The sequence below is a fragment of the Neopelma chrysocephalum genome, unplaced genomic scaffold (assembly GCF_003984885.1).
Source record: "Neopelma chrysocephalum unplaced genomic scaffold, ASM398488v2 Primary Assembly neopelma1_168, whole genome shotgun sequence".
In the NCBI taxonomy this organism is placed as follows: Eukaryota; Metazoa; Chordata; class Aves; order Passeriformes; family Pipridae; genus Neopelma; species Neopelma chrysocephalum.
The window spans coordinates 101068-119797 of record NW_020897830.1 but is presented as its reverse complement, the minus strand read 5'-3'; the positions used below and the strand labels follow the sequence as shown (position 1 = coordinate 119797).

The following is an 18730-nucleotide window of genomic DNA, read 5'->3' as shown; positions in this document are numbered from 1 at the left end:
GTGCCGGGGGGCACCCAGCGGGGATTCCTGTGTGCCACTGACTGCCTTTAGACCTGAAGGAGCCTCCACGAGAGCTGGAGAGGGGCTGCAGGGACAGCACGAGGGGGAATGGCTTCCCACTGAAAGAGGGGAAATTTAGATGGGATATAGGGAAGGAATTCCTGGCTGAGAGGGTGGGGAAGCCCTGGCCCAGGTTGGGCAGAGAAGCTGTGGCTGCCCCTGGATCCCTGGAAGTGTCCAAGGCCAGGTTGGAGCAACCTGGGCTGGTGGAAGGTGTCCCTGCCCATGGCAGGGGGTGGCACTGGGTGGGCTCTAAGGTCCCTTCCCACCCAAAGCATTCCATGATTCTGGGATTCTCAGCCCTGAGGATTTGCTGTGTTATTTAACAAAACCTTTTGCAGGTGACACCACGTGTTGCCTCATCTGTTGATCTGGTTTAAAACTTCTGAATGACAGAGACTCGAATTGCCTGCAAACAGTTGCTGTTGTTCTTATGGAGTGATTTGAGTTATTTAATTTAACAAGGCTTTAATGACCTGTTTGCTCTCTGGACATTCAGACATCACAGTGTGGTCTCTGTGTGTTTGTTCAGGTCGCTATGAAGGCCTTGTTTGGGCAGCAGAATTCACCTGGAGAGGAAATGACTTTTGTGTTCCAGGAAAGAGTGAGTTCCCATCACAACAGCTCCATTAATCAGGCAGAGGGAGGAAGGAGTTTGGCTGAATGCCACCAGGGAATTGAAGCACTTCAATCTCCTCTAGGCTTGAAAAAGAACTGGTAGAATCCCTGCACACACAGACAGGGGGCTGAAGGTAGGAGAGGTGTATTTTATCATCAGGCAGTGCTTGCTAAGTGCTGGATTTCTCTGCAATTTTCGTGTCCAAGCTTTGAAAACAAGCTCTGCAGGCCTGAAAAATTCACCCTGTGTCCACATCTCCTGGTTGGATTTTCTGGTCACTGGAAAAGTAGAAACAGAGCTTGAGGAAATGATCAGGTTTGGAGTGTTGCTGCTGGTGTTTCCTTTCCTCCTGGGAGTTCTTGGCTCTCAGTGGAGACTGGGATCACAATTCCAGCACACACCCACCATGGAAGAACAGGATTGTGCTCCAGTGCCTGGGGCAGCTCTTCAGGAGCTCTCTGGAGCCACAGAATTCAACATGGCTCATTGAAGACTCTAAAGGAGCAGCACTGAACTCCTTCAGATCATTTCTGGTATCAATCCCAAACCCAAAAGGTGAAACAGGAAGGGGGGGCCTCATTAGTTGAACATTTTTGCAAGGGGGGAAGCCACCACTTGTGGGACTGTTTCTTTGGCATCATTTGGACCGTTGGAATATTGACCTCAGTGGCTTTGTCAGGATTTGAGTCTCAGAGAAGGAGGAAAAAACCCAACAGAAAAATAATGGCAGTGTCTGGTGACCAGTTTGCAAAATGGCAGGAATATAATAGTGATAATAATGGTAGTGTCATAGTGAGAATTACAGTAATAGAACAGTGATAATAATAGTGATACACATGTACTCAAAATGGGGAGGTAAATCCCTTTTCATTGAGGAAACATTCTTGTTCTGCCTGCAGAACAGCCTGAGCAGGGGCCATGGGAATGTGTGGAGAGGCTCCTGGGAGCACATTCCTGCTCACTGCACAATGTAACACCTGTAAATCTGTCCTAGGAAAACCTTCCTCCCCCCGGGGACCACGAGGTGAAGGTGCAAGTGAGGGCCTGTGCCCTGAGCTGGGTGGACACAAAGGTATTTCCCTGGGGTTTGGTGAAAGCTGGGGGTGTTTGTGGTCTCCAGGGCCTTGGCTGGGGACTGGCCCAGTCCCATCTCTGCCATCTGAGCCTGTGCAGAGGCACAGCATTGCTGGGGGGCTCCTGCATGTCTCTAAATCAAAAGCAGCTGTAACTGGGGTGTCGTTCATGGGGACAGCTCAGCTGGCACATGGGAGTTCTCCTGCAGGAAACCCCTCTTATCTTCCCCTGCACTCCCCAGTCCCAGGTTGTCTTGCCTGGTAATAACCTTGTGTTTTTATTTTTTAAATGCTTCTGAATTTAAATACAGAAAATCAGTGCCAAGGTTTAACGTGAATTGAGGAAAGTGTGTCCTGTTTTCCCTGGGTAACATTCTGGGAATGGCCCAGCCTCCTTCCTGGGATGATCAAACACTGTAAGATGATATAAATATGCACATATGGAGCCTCAGTAAGTGTTGTAACCACTGTTTTAATTTAGCTTCTGTCAGAAATTAAGCTGAAGAAGGAACTCGTGCCTGTGGGACGAGAGATTTCTGGAGTGGTGCTGGAAGGTGAGGCAGTGGCATTGTCTGGGGAGGGGGAGCAGGAATTAGGAGCAGGAATTGGGGCTGGCCATCCAGAACACATAAATCCTGTTTGTACAGGACACCTTTATGGCAGGAAGTTCTCTCACAGTGCATCTGCTGCCCTGGGGATCCACCTGTGGGTGCAGTTCCAGCCTGGCTCTCTCAGTGTCCCTGCATGGGACTTTCTGTGGAGGAGGTGCCAAAGTTTAGGGGATTCAACATTTGGGTTGAATTTGGGTGGGGTGTGTGTAATTAATAAATTATTTGTTTTCCCTAGCAGTGTATTTGTAGTTTTGTGAGTAGTGAGAAGCACGTTCCATTTCACTATAAACATTTCTCTTTTTCCCTCCTTTCCCCCCTCCTCTCCTGGTGAGTTGGGAGCAAGGTGACCTTTTTCCAGCCGGATGATGAAGTGGTGGGTAAGTCAATGCCTGTTGGCCTCATCAACTGACACAACCAGAAATCTTTTTACAGCAAATGGCTGAGGTGATAAGAACTATTAAAGCTCAATCTGACCTGTGTTTTCAAAGATTCAACTGGTGTCACGTGAACAAACTCTTGCAAATGAGAATCCTGTTCAAGAAGTTTCTCTTAGGATTTGAAATACGATATTGTATTAACCACCAAAATGTGGATGGTGCTCTAGGAGAGGGGAGATGTCTCTTAGGGACATTCTTTCAGACCTGTTTATATTTTGTGTGCTAAATTAAAGGATTAGGGGATGGCTGAAGTTCTGAAGGTGGGACAGAGTGGACAGTAAGAATGTGTGTTTGGAGATTGTGGCCCTTCCTGCTTCATCTCCTCCTTGCACAGGAACTGCTGTTGGCAGCTCCCATAGACTGATAATTCCATGGATAAACCCTGGAGAGAGCTGCAGGTGTGTACAGTTACTGTAGGGTGGCCATTTTTACTGGGAATTAGGAAAGACTGGAAGTAGCAGCCAAATTTGCTGAGGATTTAAGGTCTCAATGGAGTGTAAGATTTGGGGAAGAAGAGATGGTTTTCCCTGGGGTGAAGGGGACATTCATTGAGGAGGTTGATTGGATGCCAGAACCTCCTGTGGCCAGAGGAGGGAAAAGCTCTGCCATGACCAGGATGGGGATCTTTTTATTTCTGCCTGCTCTGGGTGTGCCCTCTCTGCCTACCCTCAGTGCCTTGTTTGCCCTTCAGTTCTCTGCTCTATTCCAGCTTTTTAACACACTCACACATTCCTGTGTGTTCCCTTCCTTTCAGGAATTTTACCTCTGGATTCTGAGGAGTCTGGTCTCTGTGAAGTTATCCTGGTTCACGAGCATTATTTGGGTACGTAGATCGTATATTTTGCTAATATTTATATTTACTGTCTCTTTAGACTTTGGGTCAGCTTTTCCAACAGGGAGCTCGTTCCCCTGGGCCTCTGGGCACACTCCTTCCATTCCAACATTCCAACATTCCAGGTGCTCCACCTGGTTTGAACTCTCAGTGCTCCCAAGGGCTTTCTCTTTGACATTTAATGGGTTCATGTTTGGCCCAAATCACACAAATTGACTTTGGTTTTTTCCTTTTTCTTTCCCTCTAACTTCCCTTTTTTTGCTTCATTATTATTACACTTTTTCCTCACCTGTCACAAAATTTACTGAGGAGAAATTTGCTTTTCCTCACTTTGACTCAGACCATGAATATCACAGATTAACAGATGGGATGAAGTGAACAGACTAGAAGCTGGAGAAAGGAATTTTCAGGGAATGGGGATTAGGGAAAGCCTTGTTTGGAAACATTCTCTTCAATTATTGTGAATTTCCAGTTTTCCCTTTCTGGCCATAGTTTGCTTTAATGAGTAGGATACTAAATTTGGGAGCGTCTGTGCTTCTCCCAACAGTTTGTCATGGACTAAACTGCTCTTCTGCTCAAATTTTGTTCTGCCCAGAGAAGCTGTGACTGCCCCTGGATCCCTGGAAGTGTCCAAGGCCAGGTTGGATAAACTTGGAGCAACCTGGGCTGGTGGAAGGTGTCCCTGCCCATGGCAGGGGGTGGGATGGATGATCTTTAAGGTCTCTCCCAACCTAAACCACTCTGGAACTCTGTGACTGTAAATCAGTTTATATTGTGTTTCTGTGAGTGTCCATGAATTCCAGCTGTGTAGTTAGGAGGTGACCCCTTTAAACTTGGTTATACCAAAATTAAATCCCTGCTTTTATTGGGTAAAATATGGTAAAATATCCTCTCCTTGTTTTTTTAAAATATCTGAGAGGGAAACAAACGTTGTTGACATTGCCCTGTTTGCAGCTGGAACCCTCCTGAGCAGCTGGGACAGGGCAGGGGTTTCTTGGGCACTTTTGCTGTGTTTTGATTGTTTGTTGAGCAGCTGGGACAGGGCAGGGGTTTCCTGGGTGGTTTTGGGGTGTTTTGATTGTTTGTTTGTGTGTTCTCCCCCCAGTGCAGAAGCCAGAGAAGGTTTGCTGGGTGGTTTTGGGGTGTTTTGATTGATTGTTTGTGTGTTTCCCCCAGTGCAGAAGCCAGAGAAGGTTTGCTGGGTGGTTTGGGGTGTTTTGATTGTTTCTTTGTGTGTTTCCCCCCAGTGCAGAAGCCAGAGAAGGTTTGCTGGGCTGCAGCAGCCGGGACGGTGCGCGATGGGCTCCGGGCCTACACAGCCCTGCACTACCTGGCCCAGGCCTCTCCTGGGACAACTGTGCTTGTGCTGGATGGAGCCAGTGTAGGTACCAACAGGGCAGTGACTGCAGGGACATCACATCCCTCTGCTGGGAGTAACTGGCTGAGCAGCAGAGCCTCGGGATTTCGGGCACCTGCACTTCCCAAGGCTTCTGCCTCACTGCTGCCAGTGCCCTTAACTGAATGGATTCGTGGCTTTCCCACATCAGATCCTGAGCCAGGAGTTCCATCCTGCCTGCTGGGTGGGGAGGGTTTTCTGCTGTTGTACAGTGACACAGTTTTACCCTGAGCCCTCAGATATAACTTCAGGAAAATGCCTTATTTTTTACTCCTTTCCCACCTCTGCTTTTTAGCTCTCCTTGGGTATAAATAGTTTGATTTGCATCCCTGCAGTCCTTATTGCTAATGGAGCTTCCTCAGCCAAGGTCCTGTAATGGAAACACGGCTGAGGCTTTTCCTTGGAGCATTTCTTCCTCCAGCAGGTCCCAAAGCTCCGAGTTCCGATTGCAGGGGAGGTGGTTGTGGCAATTAAAGTAGAATCTGAGCTATTTTGCTGAAGAAGAGAACCAGTTAATGACTGAAAGTTTGCTCAGAGCTTCCCTAGTCACTGAAAAGACCTTTTTTGGCCTCACGTAGGACAGAAGCAGATCTGTGAATCTTCAGTTCTTGGTTGCAGGAGTAAGTTCATTTCTGGATACTCCCCTGACTTCTCCTGAATGGCCTTTGTGATCTCATTGTTCTTAGAAGGCATCAAATTGTGGCTGTAGGTAAATAAATGAATGAATGAATGAGTTAATCTCCTTTTCCCCCCTGCAGCCGTTCGGCACCATCGTGGTTCAGCTGGCCCAGCACAGAGGGGCCAAAGTCATTTGCACTGCCCACAGCCTGGAGGACAAGCAGTTCCTGGAGAGGCTCAGGCCTCCTGTGGGTAAGTTTGATCCTTCAGTTTATCCTAAACGATGTCTCAAAATAGTTTTTTTTTCTGTCTGGTCTAGAGACTCATTTCAGTAGCTGAAAACTGAAATGAAAATTGGTAAATAGTCTAATTAATTAGTTCTCAAGTTAATTCTGTACTCCACAGGTGTTTAGTTGCTGGTTTAGGTGTCTTTTTTGGCATTTTTATTCTCCATTTAAATTGTAATGACTGTCAGGGCTTCCCAGTAGTGCTCGAGTGCTGTTTTTAGGCCAAATGCTCAAGAAGGCTTTTCATTTGACACAGTGGTTGCTGTGAGCAGAAGGAAGGGTTCCTAACTCAGCAGGATCCCAGTTTGGGATCCAGGTCCCTGAGCCAGAGGCCAGATGTGACCACAGACCTGACATCCAGTGCTCCTCAGCCCCACTTTCCTCCCAGGAGTACCTTCCCAGGCTGTGCTGAGCTCAGTCTCAGGTGCTGTCACATCTGGACACTCCAGGTTCTGCCTTTTCCTCTTTTCTAAACGAGCTTGGCCTTGCACACAATCCTTGTGTTATTCCCTGACTTCTTCTCTTTGATACCTCAGTTTTGGGGTTTTATTCCCTGATAAGTAATGGTGCCTCTTGGACTACAGGAAAATACTCCTGGAGTCTTTTCTGATCAAACTTGTTCTTATTTTGGTGTTGCATTGTGGAGGAAAGTGGAATATCTCTTTGTTCAGACAGTTTTAAAGGAAAGGATGGCACTGCCAGGTCTGGTGGGATTGCAGGGCAGTGAACACAGGTTAGAAGTGGTGCCTGTTTCCTCCCCAAAATACAGGGTGCTGTGGTTCAATCACCATGTTTAGTTGTCAGTGGATGATTTTTGTTGGCATCCAAGGAAGTTTACAGAAAAGCAGCTGTAAAAAGTGCCTTGGGTAGCCAGTTATCAAATGTGCATCAACCCAAACATGCAGGGGTTGGGGTGAGATGCCATTAACAGAGTTCAGTCCCTGGGCTCCCCCCCCATTGCTGTCAGCAATCCTGGCTTCCCAAGCAGAGAACTGGAGCAGTTTTCCCATCTCTGTGTGGCTCCCAGTGCCTCCCCAGCCCGGGCACTGGTGCTCTGCAGGTGCACAGGGCACTGCCTCGGGGACACTGTGTGAGCACAGGGCTCAAAGGAGCTGGAGCTGCTCCCCAGACACGGAGTTCCTGCCAAATTCCATCCCCTGCCGGCTCCCGGGAGCACAGACAGCCCAGTGTGCCCTCCACACATCTGCAGGGCTGGGGGGGGTTTCCAGGGAGCTCTTCCAGAGGCTCTGGAGGCTCAGAATGCTGCAGGAAGCAGAGCCTGGTGTTACACAAGAGCATTTCTGCTGCCTGACCTGAATGATCCTCCACAGGGAACTGCAAAGCTTTTGTTGGGAATGCAGGACCTGGCAGACTCATTTCTCTGGAGTTTTTATTTATATTTATATTACCTCTATTTTTTTGCAACTTGCCAAAAAAGCCCTATTTTCCCTTGTTCCAGAAGCCTCTTTTACTGTACCCATAGACATGACAGACATCAGAACTGAAGGATTTTTGGGAATGCTGGTGATGTGCAGAGGTTTGTTACACGAGGGTCAGAGACAAAACACCTAAATCTTCCCTTTGCAATATTTTATGGGTATATTTTGCTAATGATATGAAAAATTCATGAGGTAAGGAAGGACTTGGCAATTTTATTCTCCCAGCCCTGCCAGCACATTCCAGTCTGACTCTGGCAGAGCTGCTTTTTGCAGCAGCTTTGAGTTCAGTTGAAGTTCAGCAGTTTTAAGTTTTAATGTTAATATCAAATAAAGGCTCTAAGTAACCCAAGCTCTAAGTGGCTCCTCATGTCCGTGGGTGGAAATTTTTCAGTTTTGTGCTCGTTTGGTGGGTTTTTTGGGAGTTTTTTAGCAAGAGTCTCTCAGTTTTCAGTGAGCAGCAGTTTGTGTTGGGCATAACAAGCTGCTTCATGGAATGGTTGGGGGGGAGGGAATTATAATTGCAACTTCAAATAAAGAAATAGAACTTGGGTACAGCTTTAAAGAGAGAAACAGTTTGAGTGTGAAAGCAAAAAGCCTCAGGGTTTGTGTTTGGGCTTCTGGGGTTTGTTTTTAATAAATCTGATCCCGGTGCCTGAAGTAGAAGTTCCTGGTAATGTTTAAGGATTTGTATTTAGACCAACAGGATGGGGCTTTTTATGTCTTCAGTAATCTCTGCAGTAAATGTAATAATAAGATGAAGGAGGGGATTATAACTATATTTGACATTTTAATGCCCCGTGTTTGAGACTCGAGACAGAATATTCCATTAATAATGTGATGAGTTCCTTTTGGAAACACAAGAAAAAAAGAATCTATACATACACAGATATTTCTTCTGTTCCCTGTGGTACCCCATTTTTCTTTTTTTAGTTTGATTTGTGGGATTTTTTTTTTTCTGTAACACCAACATTGGGCTTTCAGGGGGGGCCTTTCTGGCTCCCCTGAGCACGGTCAATAAACCCCCAGCACATCCTTTGGGTGGCACCTTTTAAACTTCCTGGGGGGGAGCAAACCCTGGGAGAAGCTGGGAAATCCTGGGACTTCTGCTTCTCCCAGAGGTGATGGAAGAGAGAAACTGCAGTTTTGCCAGAGAGAATAACGAGACTTTGGAAGTTGTGCAGGTCACAGAAGGAGAAACTGAACTGATTTTCAAATGCTTTGTGAGAAATGTATAATTTACAAAGGATTATGAAATATTATATTAGTTTGTTCTCAGCCTTTGCCACAGTGGAGTGAAATTTTTCCAGCATTCCTTAGGAAGGAACTTGACCAGGATTCTGATAAGTGGAGTTTGAACCGTTGTGCTGAGTTAAGGAACAAAACTAAGCAGAAATCAGAAAACAGTCAAACCAGTGAAACTCTGGCCTTTCTTTGTCATAGTCAGGCTTTGGGTCCACAAAATCAGAATTGTTCTCACAAAGTGAAAGTATTTGCAGAGGTTTTATACCTTGTCAAATTGCCGTGATAAGAACGACCTTTTAAGAAACTGAGAAGGAAATTATGGGGTTTTGTTTGCACATGGGGAATGTGACTGCCATTAATTAATTAATTAATATGCCATCTTTATTACACTGTGACCACATGTTCTCTTTAATTAATGACCTGGAGAGTCATTTCCAGGTTAAAACCATCAGGCAGCCATGGGGTGTAAGTTGATCCCTGCTGTGAGATCAGTTCTGTAGGGTGAGGGAAGCTGTGCTGGGAGAGCTCACCCAAAGCTTTGCTGCTGTGGTTGCTCCAGAGATAACGTGAAATAAAAAGCCTCCTTATCTTTTGGCCACTCTTTGGCTTCAGTAACACAGTTGGGCACTCCAGGACTTGGTAGTTTTGAAGGGCCAAGAAGAATAGCAAAGAATGAACTTAGAGAAGGATTTCTGATTCCTAGAGTACCACGTGTTGTCCTTTTGGGCCCAACAGATTTGTGAGTCTCACTTCTGCATTCCTATTTTTGGGGTGGATTTTGCACTGTGTTGTAAAAGGGAAAAGAACAATGGGCAGGGGTTTTGACTTTTTTTTGGAGAGCCCAGAAGGCTCCTGTTGAACTGGGAGTGTAAACTCTGCATTTCCCCTGGAGTTACCCCTCTGTCCCCCTCTTCCAGCCCGGGTGATCGACGTGTCCCACGGCAAGATAGACGTGGCTGAGAGCTGCCTGGAGGAGACAGGAGGGCTGGGAGTGGACATTGTGCTGGATGCTGGAGGTATTTATTCCCTGTGGGAAGGCTGGGAATGGACATTGTGCTGGGTGCTGGAGGTATTTATTCCCTGTGGAAGGAGGGCTGAGAATGGACATTGTGCTGGATGCTGGAGGTATTTATTCCCTGTGGAAGGAGGGCTGAGAATGGACATTGTGCTGGATGCTGGAGGTATTCCCTGCAGGAAAGCTGCTCCTCACACCACCCCTGGCTTGGCCTTTCCAGCATTATTGGCAAGGGATATGGCTGGAAGCTGCACCACTTCATGGGCTTTTATTCTTTAGCTAGTTTTATCTTTATTCCATAGCCCTCCTTGTGTCACCCTCTAGTGGAAGCTGCTGAATTCAGATGAAATCTTCCTCTGTTTAGAAGTGAAAATAAAAAAATGTGTTCAAAGGGTAGAGCTGTGACATCACTGTTTCTGCTGCCTCGTTTTAATACAAAAATTACCCCAAATTGCCAGCACTGGCAACCTGTACTCTGAACCAACTCTAATGGTTGAAAACTCTGCAGTTACTAGTCAGTCATATAAGATATGACTCTGAATAAAGTATATAAAGTATATAAAGCATAAAAAATATTCATAGTACAAATAAAATAGGAAATTCAGAGTTTTCAACTATTTCCAGCTGAAATAACTGAAGAACTTCTTGGAGTTCCACTGAAATGTGTGGAAATAGATATATATTGGATGTTCTAAATTCTCCTTTGCTGAGCTCAAATGAATTTATTCTTCCTCCCCAGTGAAATTATATAGTGCTGAAGATGAATCAGCTTCAAAATCCCAGCTGCTGCCTCACAAGCACGACATCATCACTCTGCTTGGGGTTGGGGGACACTGGATAACAACAGAAAAAAACCTTCAGGTAAAGATACCTGTGGCAGCAAGAAGCTTGTACACAGAATATATAGATATATATACAGAAAACTATCACTTAAACCTGTAAATATTACCAGTTTCCTCAGTTTTAAGAATGGGTAAGGGGTGATTTTTTTTCTTTGTTTTAACCATCTGTATAAATAACCATCCAACCTTTATTTTTTTATGGGAAAATGTAACTAAATAACATTTCTCTTCCATTTGCTTTAAGCTGGATCCTCCAGACAGCCATTCCTTGTTCCTCAAAGGAGCCACAGTGTCCTTCCTGAACGATGAGATATGGAACTTGTCCAATGTGCAGCAAGGGAAGTATCTCTATATCCTTTTGGGGGGCACTTGGAATTCTGGCCTTGAAAATGTCTGTACAAGCTCTGCTGCAATAGAAAACACCTTTTCTGGGACAAAAAAGGCAATATTTTGGTTCAAATTTGAAGCAATTAGTTGAAGATTTAATTCTCTAAGTTTTTTTATATTATGCAAGTGAAACTTTGGAATGATTTGTGTTGTTCTTTTGGGCATTAGATGCAATCAGGGTCACTCAATGCAATCGGGGTCACTGCAGAAGTGCAAATATTTTGGCTTGTTAACATTCCCTTATTTGCAATGTACATAAAATGTACTTATTTGTTAATGTACCCAGAATGCATGGAGGGAAGATATGGGTGTGGGAAAAGGAATGATGGGAAAAGGAATGATGGGAAAAGGAATGCCTTCTAAATTTGGGCTGGAGCAGCTGGACTGAGCTCCCTGAGCATCACATTGCCAGTCCTGGAAGGTTTGTGTGGTTTTGGATTTAAGGACCTGTGTGTCTTGTGAAATTCCTGAGCACCTGGCATTTAGTGTCTGAAGAAATCACAAGTTGATGGCTTTTTAAAGGACTTGAGTTTCAAATAACAACCAGATTGCTCTTAAAATGAAGGATGAACCTTATTTTTTGAATTTCCTACAAAGCCTAAATACAGCCCCATCTGTTGTGCTGTCCTGGATGTTACTCATCAACTCACAGATGGCAGCTCTGCTCCAAGAATTCCCGGGCTCTCCTATGTTCCCAGTTGTATTTTGATTTATTTTGGGTGCCTGTATGAATAGTCAGGGCAGTTGTCTGGTCCCAAAGTCTGCCCTCTTCATCCTGCACAGAAAATGCCATTGATTAATTAACTAATAACTGATTAATTTTGTACTAGTGCAGGCTGCACTTGTATTTCATACTGAATATTTTTATATTGAAAGAATTGAAATATTCCATATTTAAGTTCTTCATCCTATTGCAGGAAAAGTCTCTCATATAGAAACAAGTGCAAAAGTCTGATCTAGAGATTGGAATTGAGATTCATTTTCCTTTTGCCTGGATCCTGCTGGGCTTGTATCAGTACAGGGCTCTGACCAGCAAATGGGATTATTTAGACATTTCTCTCCAGCTCTGTTGTTCCTTGACACTCCCCTTGGATACCCATCCTAGAAGATGTCATGGAGAAATTGTCAAGTGGTGTTTTCAGGTGAGAGATCTCAGGGGGTTTGTGGGTTTTTTTACTTCAGCATTAGAAGCAGAAAACTCTTGCCAGCTCTAACACTCCTGAAAAGAGCTTCAGGAGATAGGAACACTCCCCTAATGAGGTGGGATCCCTTCCCTCAAAGCAGGATAACTGTTGCTGTTGAGCAAAACCCTCACCACCACCCCTTTTTTTCCCCCCTCTAAGGATAAACTTTTATTAAATTCTGTTTCCTGTTTGCTTTTAGGGCTTTTCCCTCCTCCTGTGCACTCAAGCAAAGCTATAAAACTTCTATTTTGTTTAAGGAGTGAGGTTTACACAGTGAAAGTAAAGTCTGTCCTGTGACATCCCTGTTGATCTGAGTGTGCTCAGCAGACACTTTTACTCTTTCCCTTTAGGCCTCAGCTGGATGAACCAATCCCACTGTACGAGGCCAAAGTTTCTATGGAAATTGTTCAGAAGAATCAGGCCAGAAAAAGACAAGTCATCCAGTTCTGACAGGCAATCTCCTGATTTCTGAGCCTGTGGGAGACAAAGAAATGTAATATATTTGTGGAGTGAATCAGTGTACACTTTCAAACAGTTCTGTAAGCAGAATTTAAACATCCTTTGTACCTCAGCACAAATGGTCTCGAAGCTCTTGTGACTTTAGGGTTTTTTTAATCTACATGAGCAGAATGTTCCCATCAGGTTTCCAAAGAAGCAGCCTTGACCTACAGATCTTGTCTGCCCTGCCCCAGTTACAAACATCAGTAACATCTACAGGCAAACCCAGCTGCTGATGGGTTTCAACCGTAAGAAATTAAAGGGGAAAAAAAATCATCTGGAACCACAATTAATCTGTCTTCTGTCACTCACTGGATTTGGAGCAGGTTCCTGGTAAATGATGCACGGGAAGTGTATGAAAACATGAGGAAATCTGATTTTACTGCTCATGTGATGTAATGCAGCCCTGAAAAGAAGCGATGCTGTCATGCACGAGTGTACACACGTCTAAAGTGTGTGAACCCTCCCTCAGGTCCACAGTTATTCTGAAACCTTGTACCCAACTGTTCATTTTTATCTGATGTTGCTCATTTGAGCCTAAATGTTTGCAAGATAAAGCAGACCACAGGAAACAAGAAATTAAAAAGTTTAAAAAAAAACAAGAACAACCATTGACAAGACTGCCAAAGAAAGATTTTTTTTTTTAATGTAGTATAGTTTTTCTTTTATTAAATCTGTTGCCAGTGGATATGTTAATCCTAAGTACCTCTTTATGCCTTTTGAACCACATGTATTTACAATCATTTATTTTTATTATTTATTGTCCATTTTGAACCCCAGGTACAACAGACTAGTGCAATCAGAACTAGTTTCTATTGCAAATAGACTAAAGAACCAGGGGGTTTTATCCCAAAGAGACTAAACCCCGTGTGTTCAGTGGCACCTCTCACCCAGCTGGTCCCGGTATCCCCACTGGGAATTTTTGCCCTGTGGCAAATTTCATAAACCCGACCAGCAACTTAAATTAATCAGCAGTAATTTATTATTTTTTTTTTTATCATGTATTATGCCTTTTGAACCCCATGTACCACAGACTGCTGTGACCAAAACTAGACCTCTATCCCAAAGAGACTAAAAGCCTAGTTTATCCGGGATAAAACCCCCTGGGTTTTAGTGTATTTGGGATAAAAGACTAAACCCCGTGTGTTCAGTCCCACACGTCGCACAGCCGGGACCAGGCCGCGGTGTCTCCACAGGTGATTTTCGCGCTGGTGCAGCCGTGTGGTGACTTTGACTCACCCGCCCACAGCACTTGTGGCTGGTTTCCGAACGGAACTCCACTGATGTTCCCGAGCGGCAGTTCCCTGCCCCTTTATCTGTCTGTGCCCCGGCCGGAGCGGGGCCGGCGGGAGCCGCTCTCCCCTCAGAGCGCTGAGGGCGCAGCGATGGCGGCGCCGCTCCCTGAGCGCCGCCCCGGGGCGGAGCGGGCGGCCTTTGGCGCCGGGCCGGGCCCGCGGGTGCTGCGGGCTGCGCTCGGCCATGGCCGCCCCCGCCGAGCCCGGGGACCCTCCCGGCTTCCAGAGGCCGCCGGCGATGCTGCGGCTGAAGCGAAAACGCCGGCAGAGGAGCGAACCCGCCGCCGCCGCTGCCGCCGCCGCCCCGGCCCCGCGGGGCCCCTCCGCGCCCGCCCGCCGCAACCCCTTCTCCAGCCTGAACAACAACGCGCCTCGGCGGGCGGCGGCCACTCAGTCCCCGGCCCCGGCGGGCGGGGATCCTTCGGCAGCGCCCTTCTGGCAGGTGGGACCGAGCCCCGGCACCGGGGGCTCTCCGCGTGGCGCCGGAGAGGCGAGGGGAGACGCGGGGAGGGGACTCGGCGCCCTCGCCCTTTAGCGCCGTCGCCATCAGCCCTCGCCCTCAGCCCGCGCTCTCAGCCCTCAGCCCTCAGACATCGCGCTCATCTCCGAGCCCCCTTTAAACCCAGCCCGGGACTCGTCCCGGCCTCATACAAGTCAGTGCTGGACTCCTGCTCAGCACCGTGTGGGGATCTTGTGCTCGCCCCGGGGGTGGGTGTTTGCAGCCTGGCTGTGCTTGGGGTCAGCCGTGAAATGTCACTGCCGGGGCATTTTTTAAAATGATCGGCCCTTTTAAAATGATCGGTGCTTCCTTTGCTCCTTTGGGCCTTACGCTGCTGTTCCATTCAGTTTTTAGAGCCTGCCTGTGAAGAGAAGCCCCCCGGGAGAGCAGAGCCCGCGGGAGGAGCCGACATCCTCACCCTAACCAAGGTATGAAACAGCACACAATGCTGGGGAGATTTTAACTGTTTTCTCATTTTTTTTTAATCATTTGTCCTTTGATCTGTTCCTGTTTATGACTGCTGGAAAGACTCCTGTGAGTGAAAACCCTCTTGTGTGGTTTTATAAGCGATAGAATGGGTTATTTCTATTAGAACCAGATATTGACTGAAATAATCAGCTGAGTCTAAAGTGTGCCTTTGGTTTCACTTGTGAACAGGTTTAATTTTCTGTGACTGAACTGATGCTGTCTCTGTTTGGACAGGACCTTCATTTACCTACTGCTGTACCCAAAGTTCCCTCCTCACCAAGACAGGAATTCCCTGCAGACTGGAGTATTAAAACACGGATTCTATTCATGTCTTCCCAACCTTTCACCTGGACAGAACACCTAAAAGCACAAGAGGAAGCTCAGGGACTTGCTCAGCACTGTAGAGCTACAGAAATCACCTTGCCCCCGAGTGTGCAGGTGAGAGCTGGGAGGGTGGCTGGAGCTCCAGTTTTGTGTCTGGCAGCTTTCCTGTCCTCCTTAAACTCTCTTGGATCTCCAGGAACCCCAGCTGTCCACAGAGCTGCGCTGTGCCTTCCAGCAGAGCCTCGTTTACTGGCTCCACCCTTCGCTGCCGTGGCTGCCGCTGTTCCCTCGGATTGGGGCAGACAGGAAAATAGCTGGAAAGGCTTGTCCTTGGGCACAGGATGAGGCCCTGCAGCAAGTGCTCAGGAGTGACTGGTGAGTGGAACCAAATTATTCATGTATTTGGTAAGATTAAGACAATGGGATTTTTAATTAATCACAGAATCACAGGATGGTTTGGGATGGGAGGGATTTTAAGGATCTTCTCATTCCACCCCCTGCCATGGGCAGGGACACCTTCCACCAGCCCAGGTTGCTCCAAGCCCCGTCCAACCTGGCCTTGGACACTTCCAGGGATCCAGGGGCAGCCACAGCTTCTCTGGGCAACCTGGGCCAGGGCCTCCCCACCCTCACAGGGAAGGATTCCTTCCCAATATCCCATCTATCCCTGCCCTCTGGCAGTGGGAAGCCATTCCCTGTTGTCCTGTCCCTCCACCCGTTGTCCCAAGCTCCCGTGCAGTGTCAGCAGCCAAGGAATGCCCGTGCTGTGAGGGCTGTTGCTGCTCGTTCCCAGGTGTGTGAGCTTCTCCTCGCTGTACCGGCTGCTCAAGGCGGGGCTCTGTCCCTACTTCTACGTGTGCTGCCCGCAGTTCACGGTGCTGTTCCGCGCCGCGGGGCTGGGGGGCAGCGCCGTGCCCAGCGCCGCCATCGCCCCCACCACCCGCGGCTTCAGGGAGGCCCTCCGGAGCGAAGGCAAGTGCAGCCGGCCCTGCTGGCACGGGCAGTGCTCACAAAGGGCAGGGGCCGTGCGACAGAACCGCTCACTGCTCTCTCTCCTCTGCTCCAGGCATAGAGTTCTCCTTACCTTTCGTAGAAGAAAGAGCCAGGAGACAGAAAAGCTCCGAGGAGGATTTGGGAACAGAAGTGGCTGACGGCCTCAGAGGGGGCAGCAGTGCAGAGGATGCAGAGTAAGTAACAGCCCTGTGCAGTGCTGGAATTCAAGGGCGTCTCCAGGCTCCTGCACAGCCCGTTTGGAAAACCCTCCTCGGAGGTGCTGCCCTGCTGACACTGATCCTGTGCTGTCCAGGGAACCAGCTCTGAGCGATGATGATGATGAGGAAAGTTTCTCTTGGCTCGAGGAGATGGGAGTCCAAGACGAGGTGAAGAAACCAGACACTATTTCTATCCAACTGTATCCTTCCTTTGCACTTCCAGAGGTGCGACACCAGGAAACCCTGCAGCTGTTCCAGTGCTGTGGTACAGATCTGAGTTCTCTCAGAGCTTTTGAGAGCTGTTTTCCAAATATGAGTCCTCTTGTTCCTGCATGCTAAGAGACTGTGCATGTCTTGAGTTTCTTTACAAGAATTTCTAGGAATCTGAAGCCAGGATTAAGATGCTGCTTAATATTCAAAGAACAAGTCAGTGCAAACTTGGTGGGGTTTGGCTTTTGGGTTTTGCCGTTTGCTTGAAGGACTCAATTGGATTGACAAGAAGCTGAACATGAGCCAGAGTGTGCCCAGGTGGCCAAGAAGGCCAATGGATCCTGGCCTGGCTCAGGAACAGTGTGGCCAACAGGCCCAAGGATGTGATTCTTCCCCTGGACTCAGCGCTGGTGAGGCCACCCCTGGAGTGCTGTGTCCAGTTCTGGGCCCTCAGCTCAGGAAGGACATTGAGGGGCTGGAGCAGGTCCAGAGGAGAGCAACGAGGCTGGGGAAGGGACTGGAGCACAAGTGCTGTGAGGAGAGGCTGAGGGAGCTGGGGCTGTTCAGCCTGGAGAAGAGGAGGCTCAGGGGAGACCTCCTCACTCTCTGCAACTCCCTGACAGGAGGGGGGAGCCGGGGGGGGTTGGTCTCTTTTCCCAGGCAACTCTCAGCAAGACAAGAGGGCTCAGGGTCTTCAGCTGTGCCAGGGGAGGTTTAGGTTGGAGATTAGGAAGAATTTCTCTGCAGAGAGGGTGCTCAGCCATTGGAATGGGCTGCCCAGGGAAGTGGTGGATTCTCCATCCCTGGAGGTTTTTAAGAACAGACTGGATGTGGCATCAGTGCCATGGGCTGGGAACCACGGCGGGGTTGGATCAAGGGTTGGACTTGATGATCTCGGAGGTCCCTTCCAACCCAGCTGATTCTGTGATTCTGTGATTCTATGATTGATCAGAGGGGGCAGGGGGGCTCTGCTTCTCCAGCTCTGCCTTTGCACACGGATATTTCCCACGTTCCCGTGGTTTTCCCATGACTCCCGTTCCCAGGCGCAAGGAGAAGCAGGAGGTGCAGGTGGATCACAGGCCCGAGTCGCTGGCGCTGGTGAGGGGCTCGGACACGCTGACCCTGCTCAACCTGCTCATCAACTGCCGCAGCCTGGTGGCCGTGGCGGGGCCGCAGGCGGGGCTGCCCCCCACCCTGCTGTCCCCCGTGGCCTTCCGGGGGGGCACCATGCACACGCTCAAGGTGAGGGCACCATGCACAAGCTCAAGGTGAGGGCAGGGCCGGCCCTGGGGCAGGGGGAGGGTTCCTCACCCCCAGCTCGGCGTCTTTTCCCTCAGGCACCACAGAGGAGGTTTGTGGCTGAAGCCCGAGCCGGCCTGGTGTGTGCAGTGCAGCCTGTTCCTAAACCCCCCGCACCCACACACGGCCCTGTGCTGCACAGACAGCCCTGGGTTCCCCTCCTGCACCTCAAACAGGCAGGGCTGCCCGGAGGGAAGAGGGTGGCTAAAAGGTTCCTCCCGAGCTCTTGTGGGGTCTGAGGCTGTCCTGGCCCTTTGCACCAAGGAGCCTCTGAGCCACAGCTCACCAACTGTTGCTGTGACAGGTCATTTGGGCTGGCAGGGACCTTAAAGATCATCCAGTGCCACGGGCAGGGACACCTTCCACCAGCCCAGGTTGCTCCAAGCCCCGTCCAACCTGGCCTTGGACACTTCCAGGGATCCAGGGGCAGCCACAGCTTCTCTGGGCAACCTGTACCAGGACCTCCCCACCCTCCCAGCCAGGAATTTCTGCCCAGTAAGAACGGGACGAGCTGCTTGTTCCACCAGAGAAGTTCACCCAGTTCTTTGCACTTCACTTCCTACAATCCCCACAGCATTCCTGCCCTCCAGGTGGTGCATTTTAGGAGTAAAGCCGTGGCAGTGCAGGTGCACTGAACGGGGAGCTGACAATATTGAGAAGTGTTTCCATTTCCCGTGGCCCCGTGGTGGGAGGGGGGTGTCAGAGGGGGTGGGAGATGGCGGGGCCGTGCCAAGGGCAGCGCTGATCCCTGCTGTGCCCCTGATCCCTGCTGTGCCCCTGATCCCTGCTGTGCCCCCCGATCCCTGCTGTGCCCCCCGATCCCTGCTGTGCCCCCCGATCCCTGCTGTGCCCCCTCATCCCTGCTGTGCCCCTCATCCCTGCTG

At 48.8% G+C, this 18730-nt stretch overlaps 2 protein-coding genes across 2 annotated transcripts in view; both read left to right on the top strand.

Moving 5' to 3' along the window:
- Positions 1 to 280: 280 nt before the first annotated feature.
- Positions 281 to 12826, top strand: CRYZL1 (crystallin zeta like 1). The gene is made up of 12 exons (XM_027701821.1): positions 281 to 664; positions 1674 to 1751; positions 2234 to 2306; positions 2696 to 2740; positions 3555 to 3623; positions 4880 to 5013; positions 5787 to 5898; positions 9532 to 9630; positions 10369 to 10490; positions 10716 to 10821; positions 11955 to 12000; positions 12393 to 12826. Exons 1-12 carry the CDS (start codon positions 599 to 601, stop codon positions 12490 to 12492), a joined length of 1050 nt encoding a protein of 349 aa, XP_027557622.1. The 5' UTR covers positions 281 to 598; the 3' UTR covers positions 12493 to 12826.
- Positions 12827 to 14019: 1193 nt separating this feature from the next.
- Positions 14020 to 18730, top strand: part of DONSON (downstream neighbor of SON) — a 5891-nt gene continuing 1180 nt past the window's right edge. The window contains exons 1-8 of the mRNA XM_027701820.1: positions 14020 to 14277; positions 14682 to 14762; positions 15037 to 15240; positions 15323 to 15501; positions 15920 to 16098; positions 16193 to 16313; positions 16433 to 16537; positions 17591 to 17789. Coding sequence (XP_027557621.1) covers positions 14020 to 14277; positions 14682 to 14762; positions 15037 to 15240; positions 15323 to 15501; positions 15920 to 16098; positions 16193 to 16313; positions 16433 to 16537; positions 17591 to 17789 — 1326 coding nt within the window. The remainder of the gene's footprint in view (positions 14278 to 14681; positions 14763 to 15036; positions 15241 to 15322; positions 15502 to 15919; positions 16099 to 16192; positions 16314 to 16432; positions 16538 to 17590; positions 17790 to 18730) is intronic.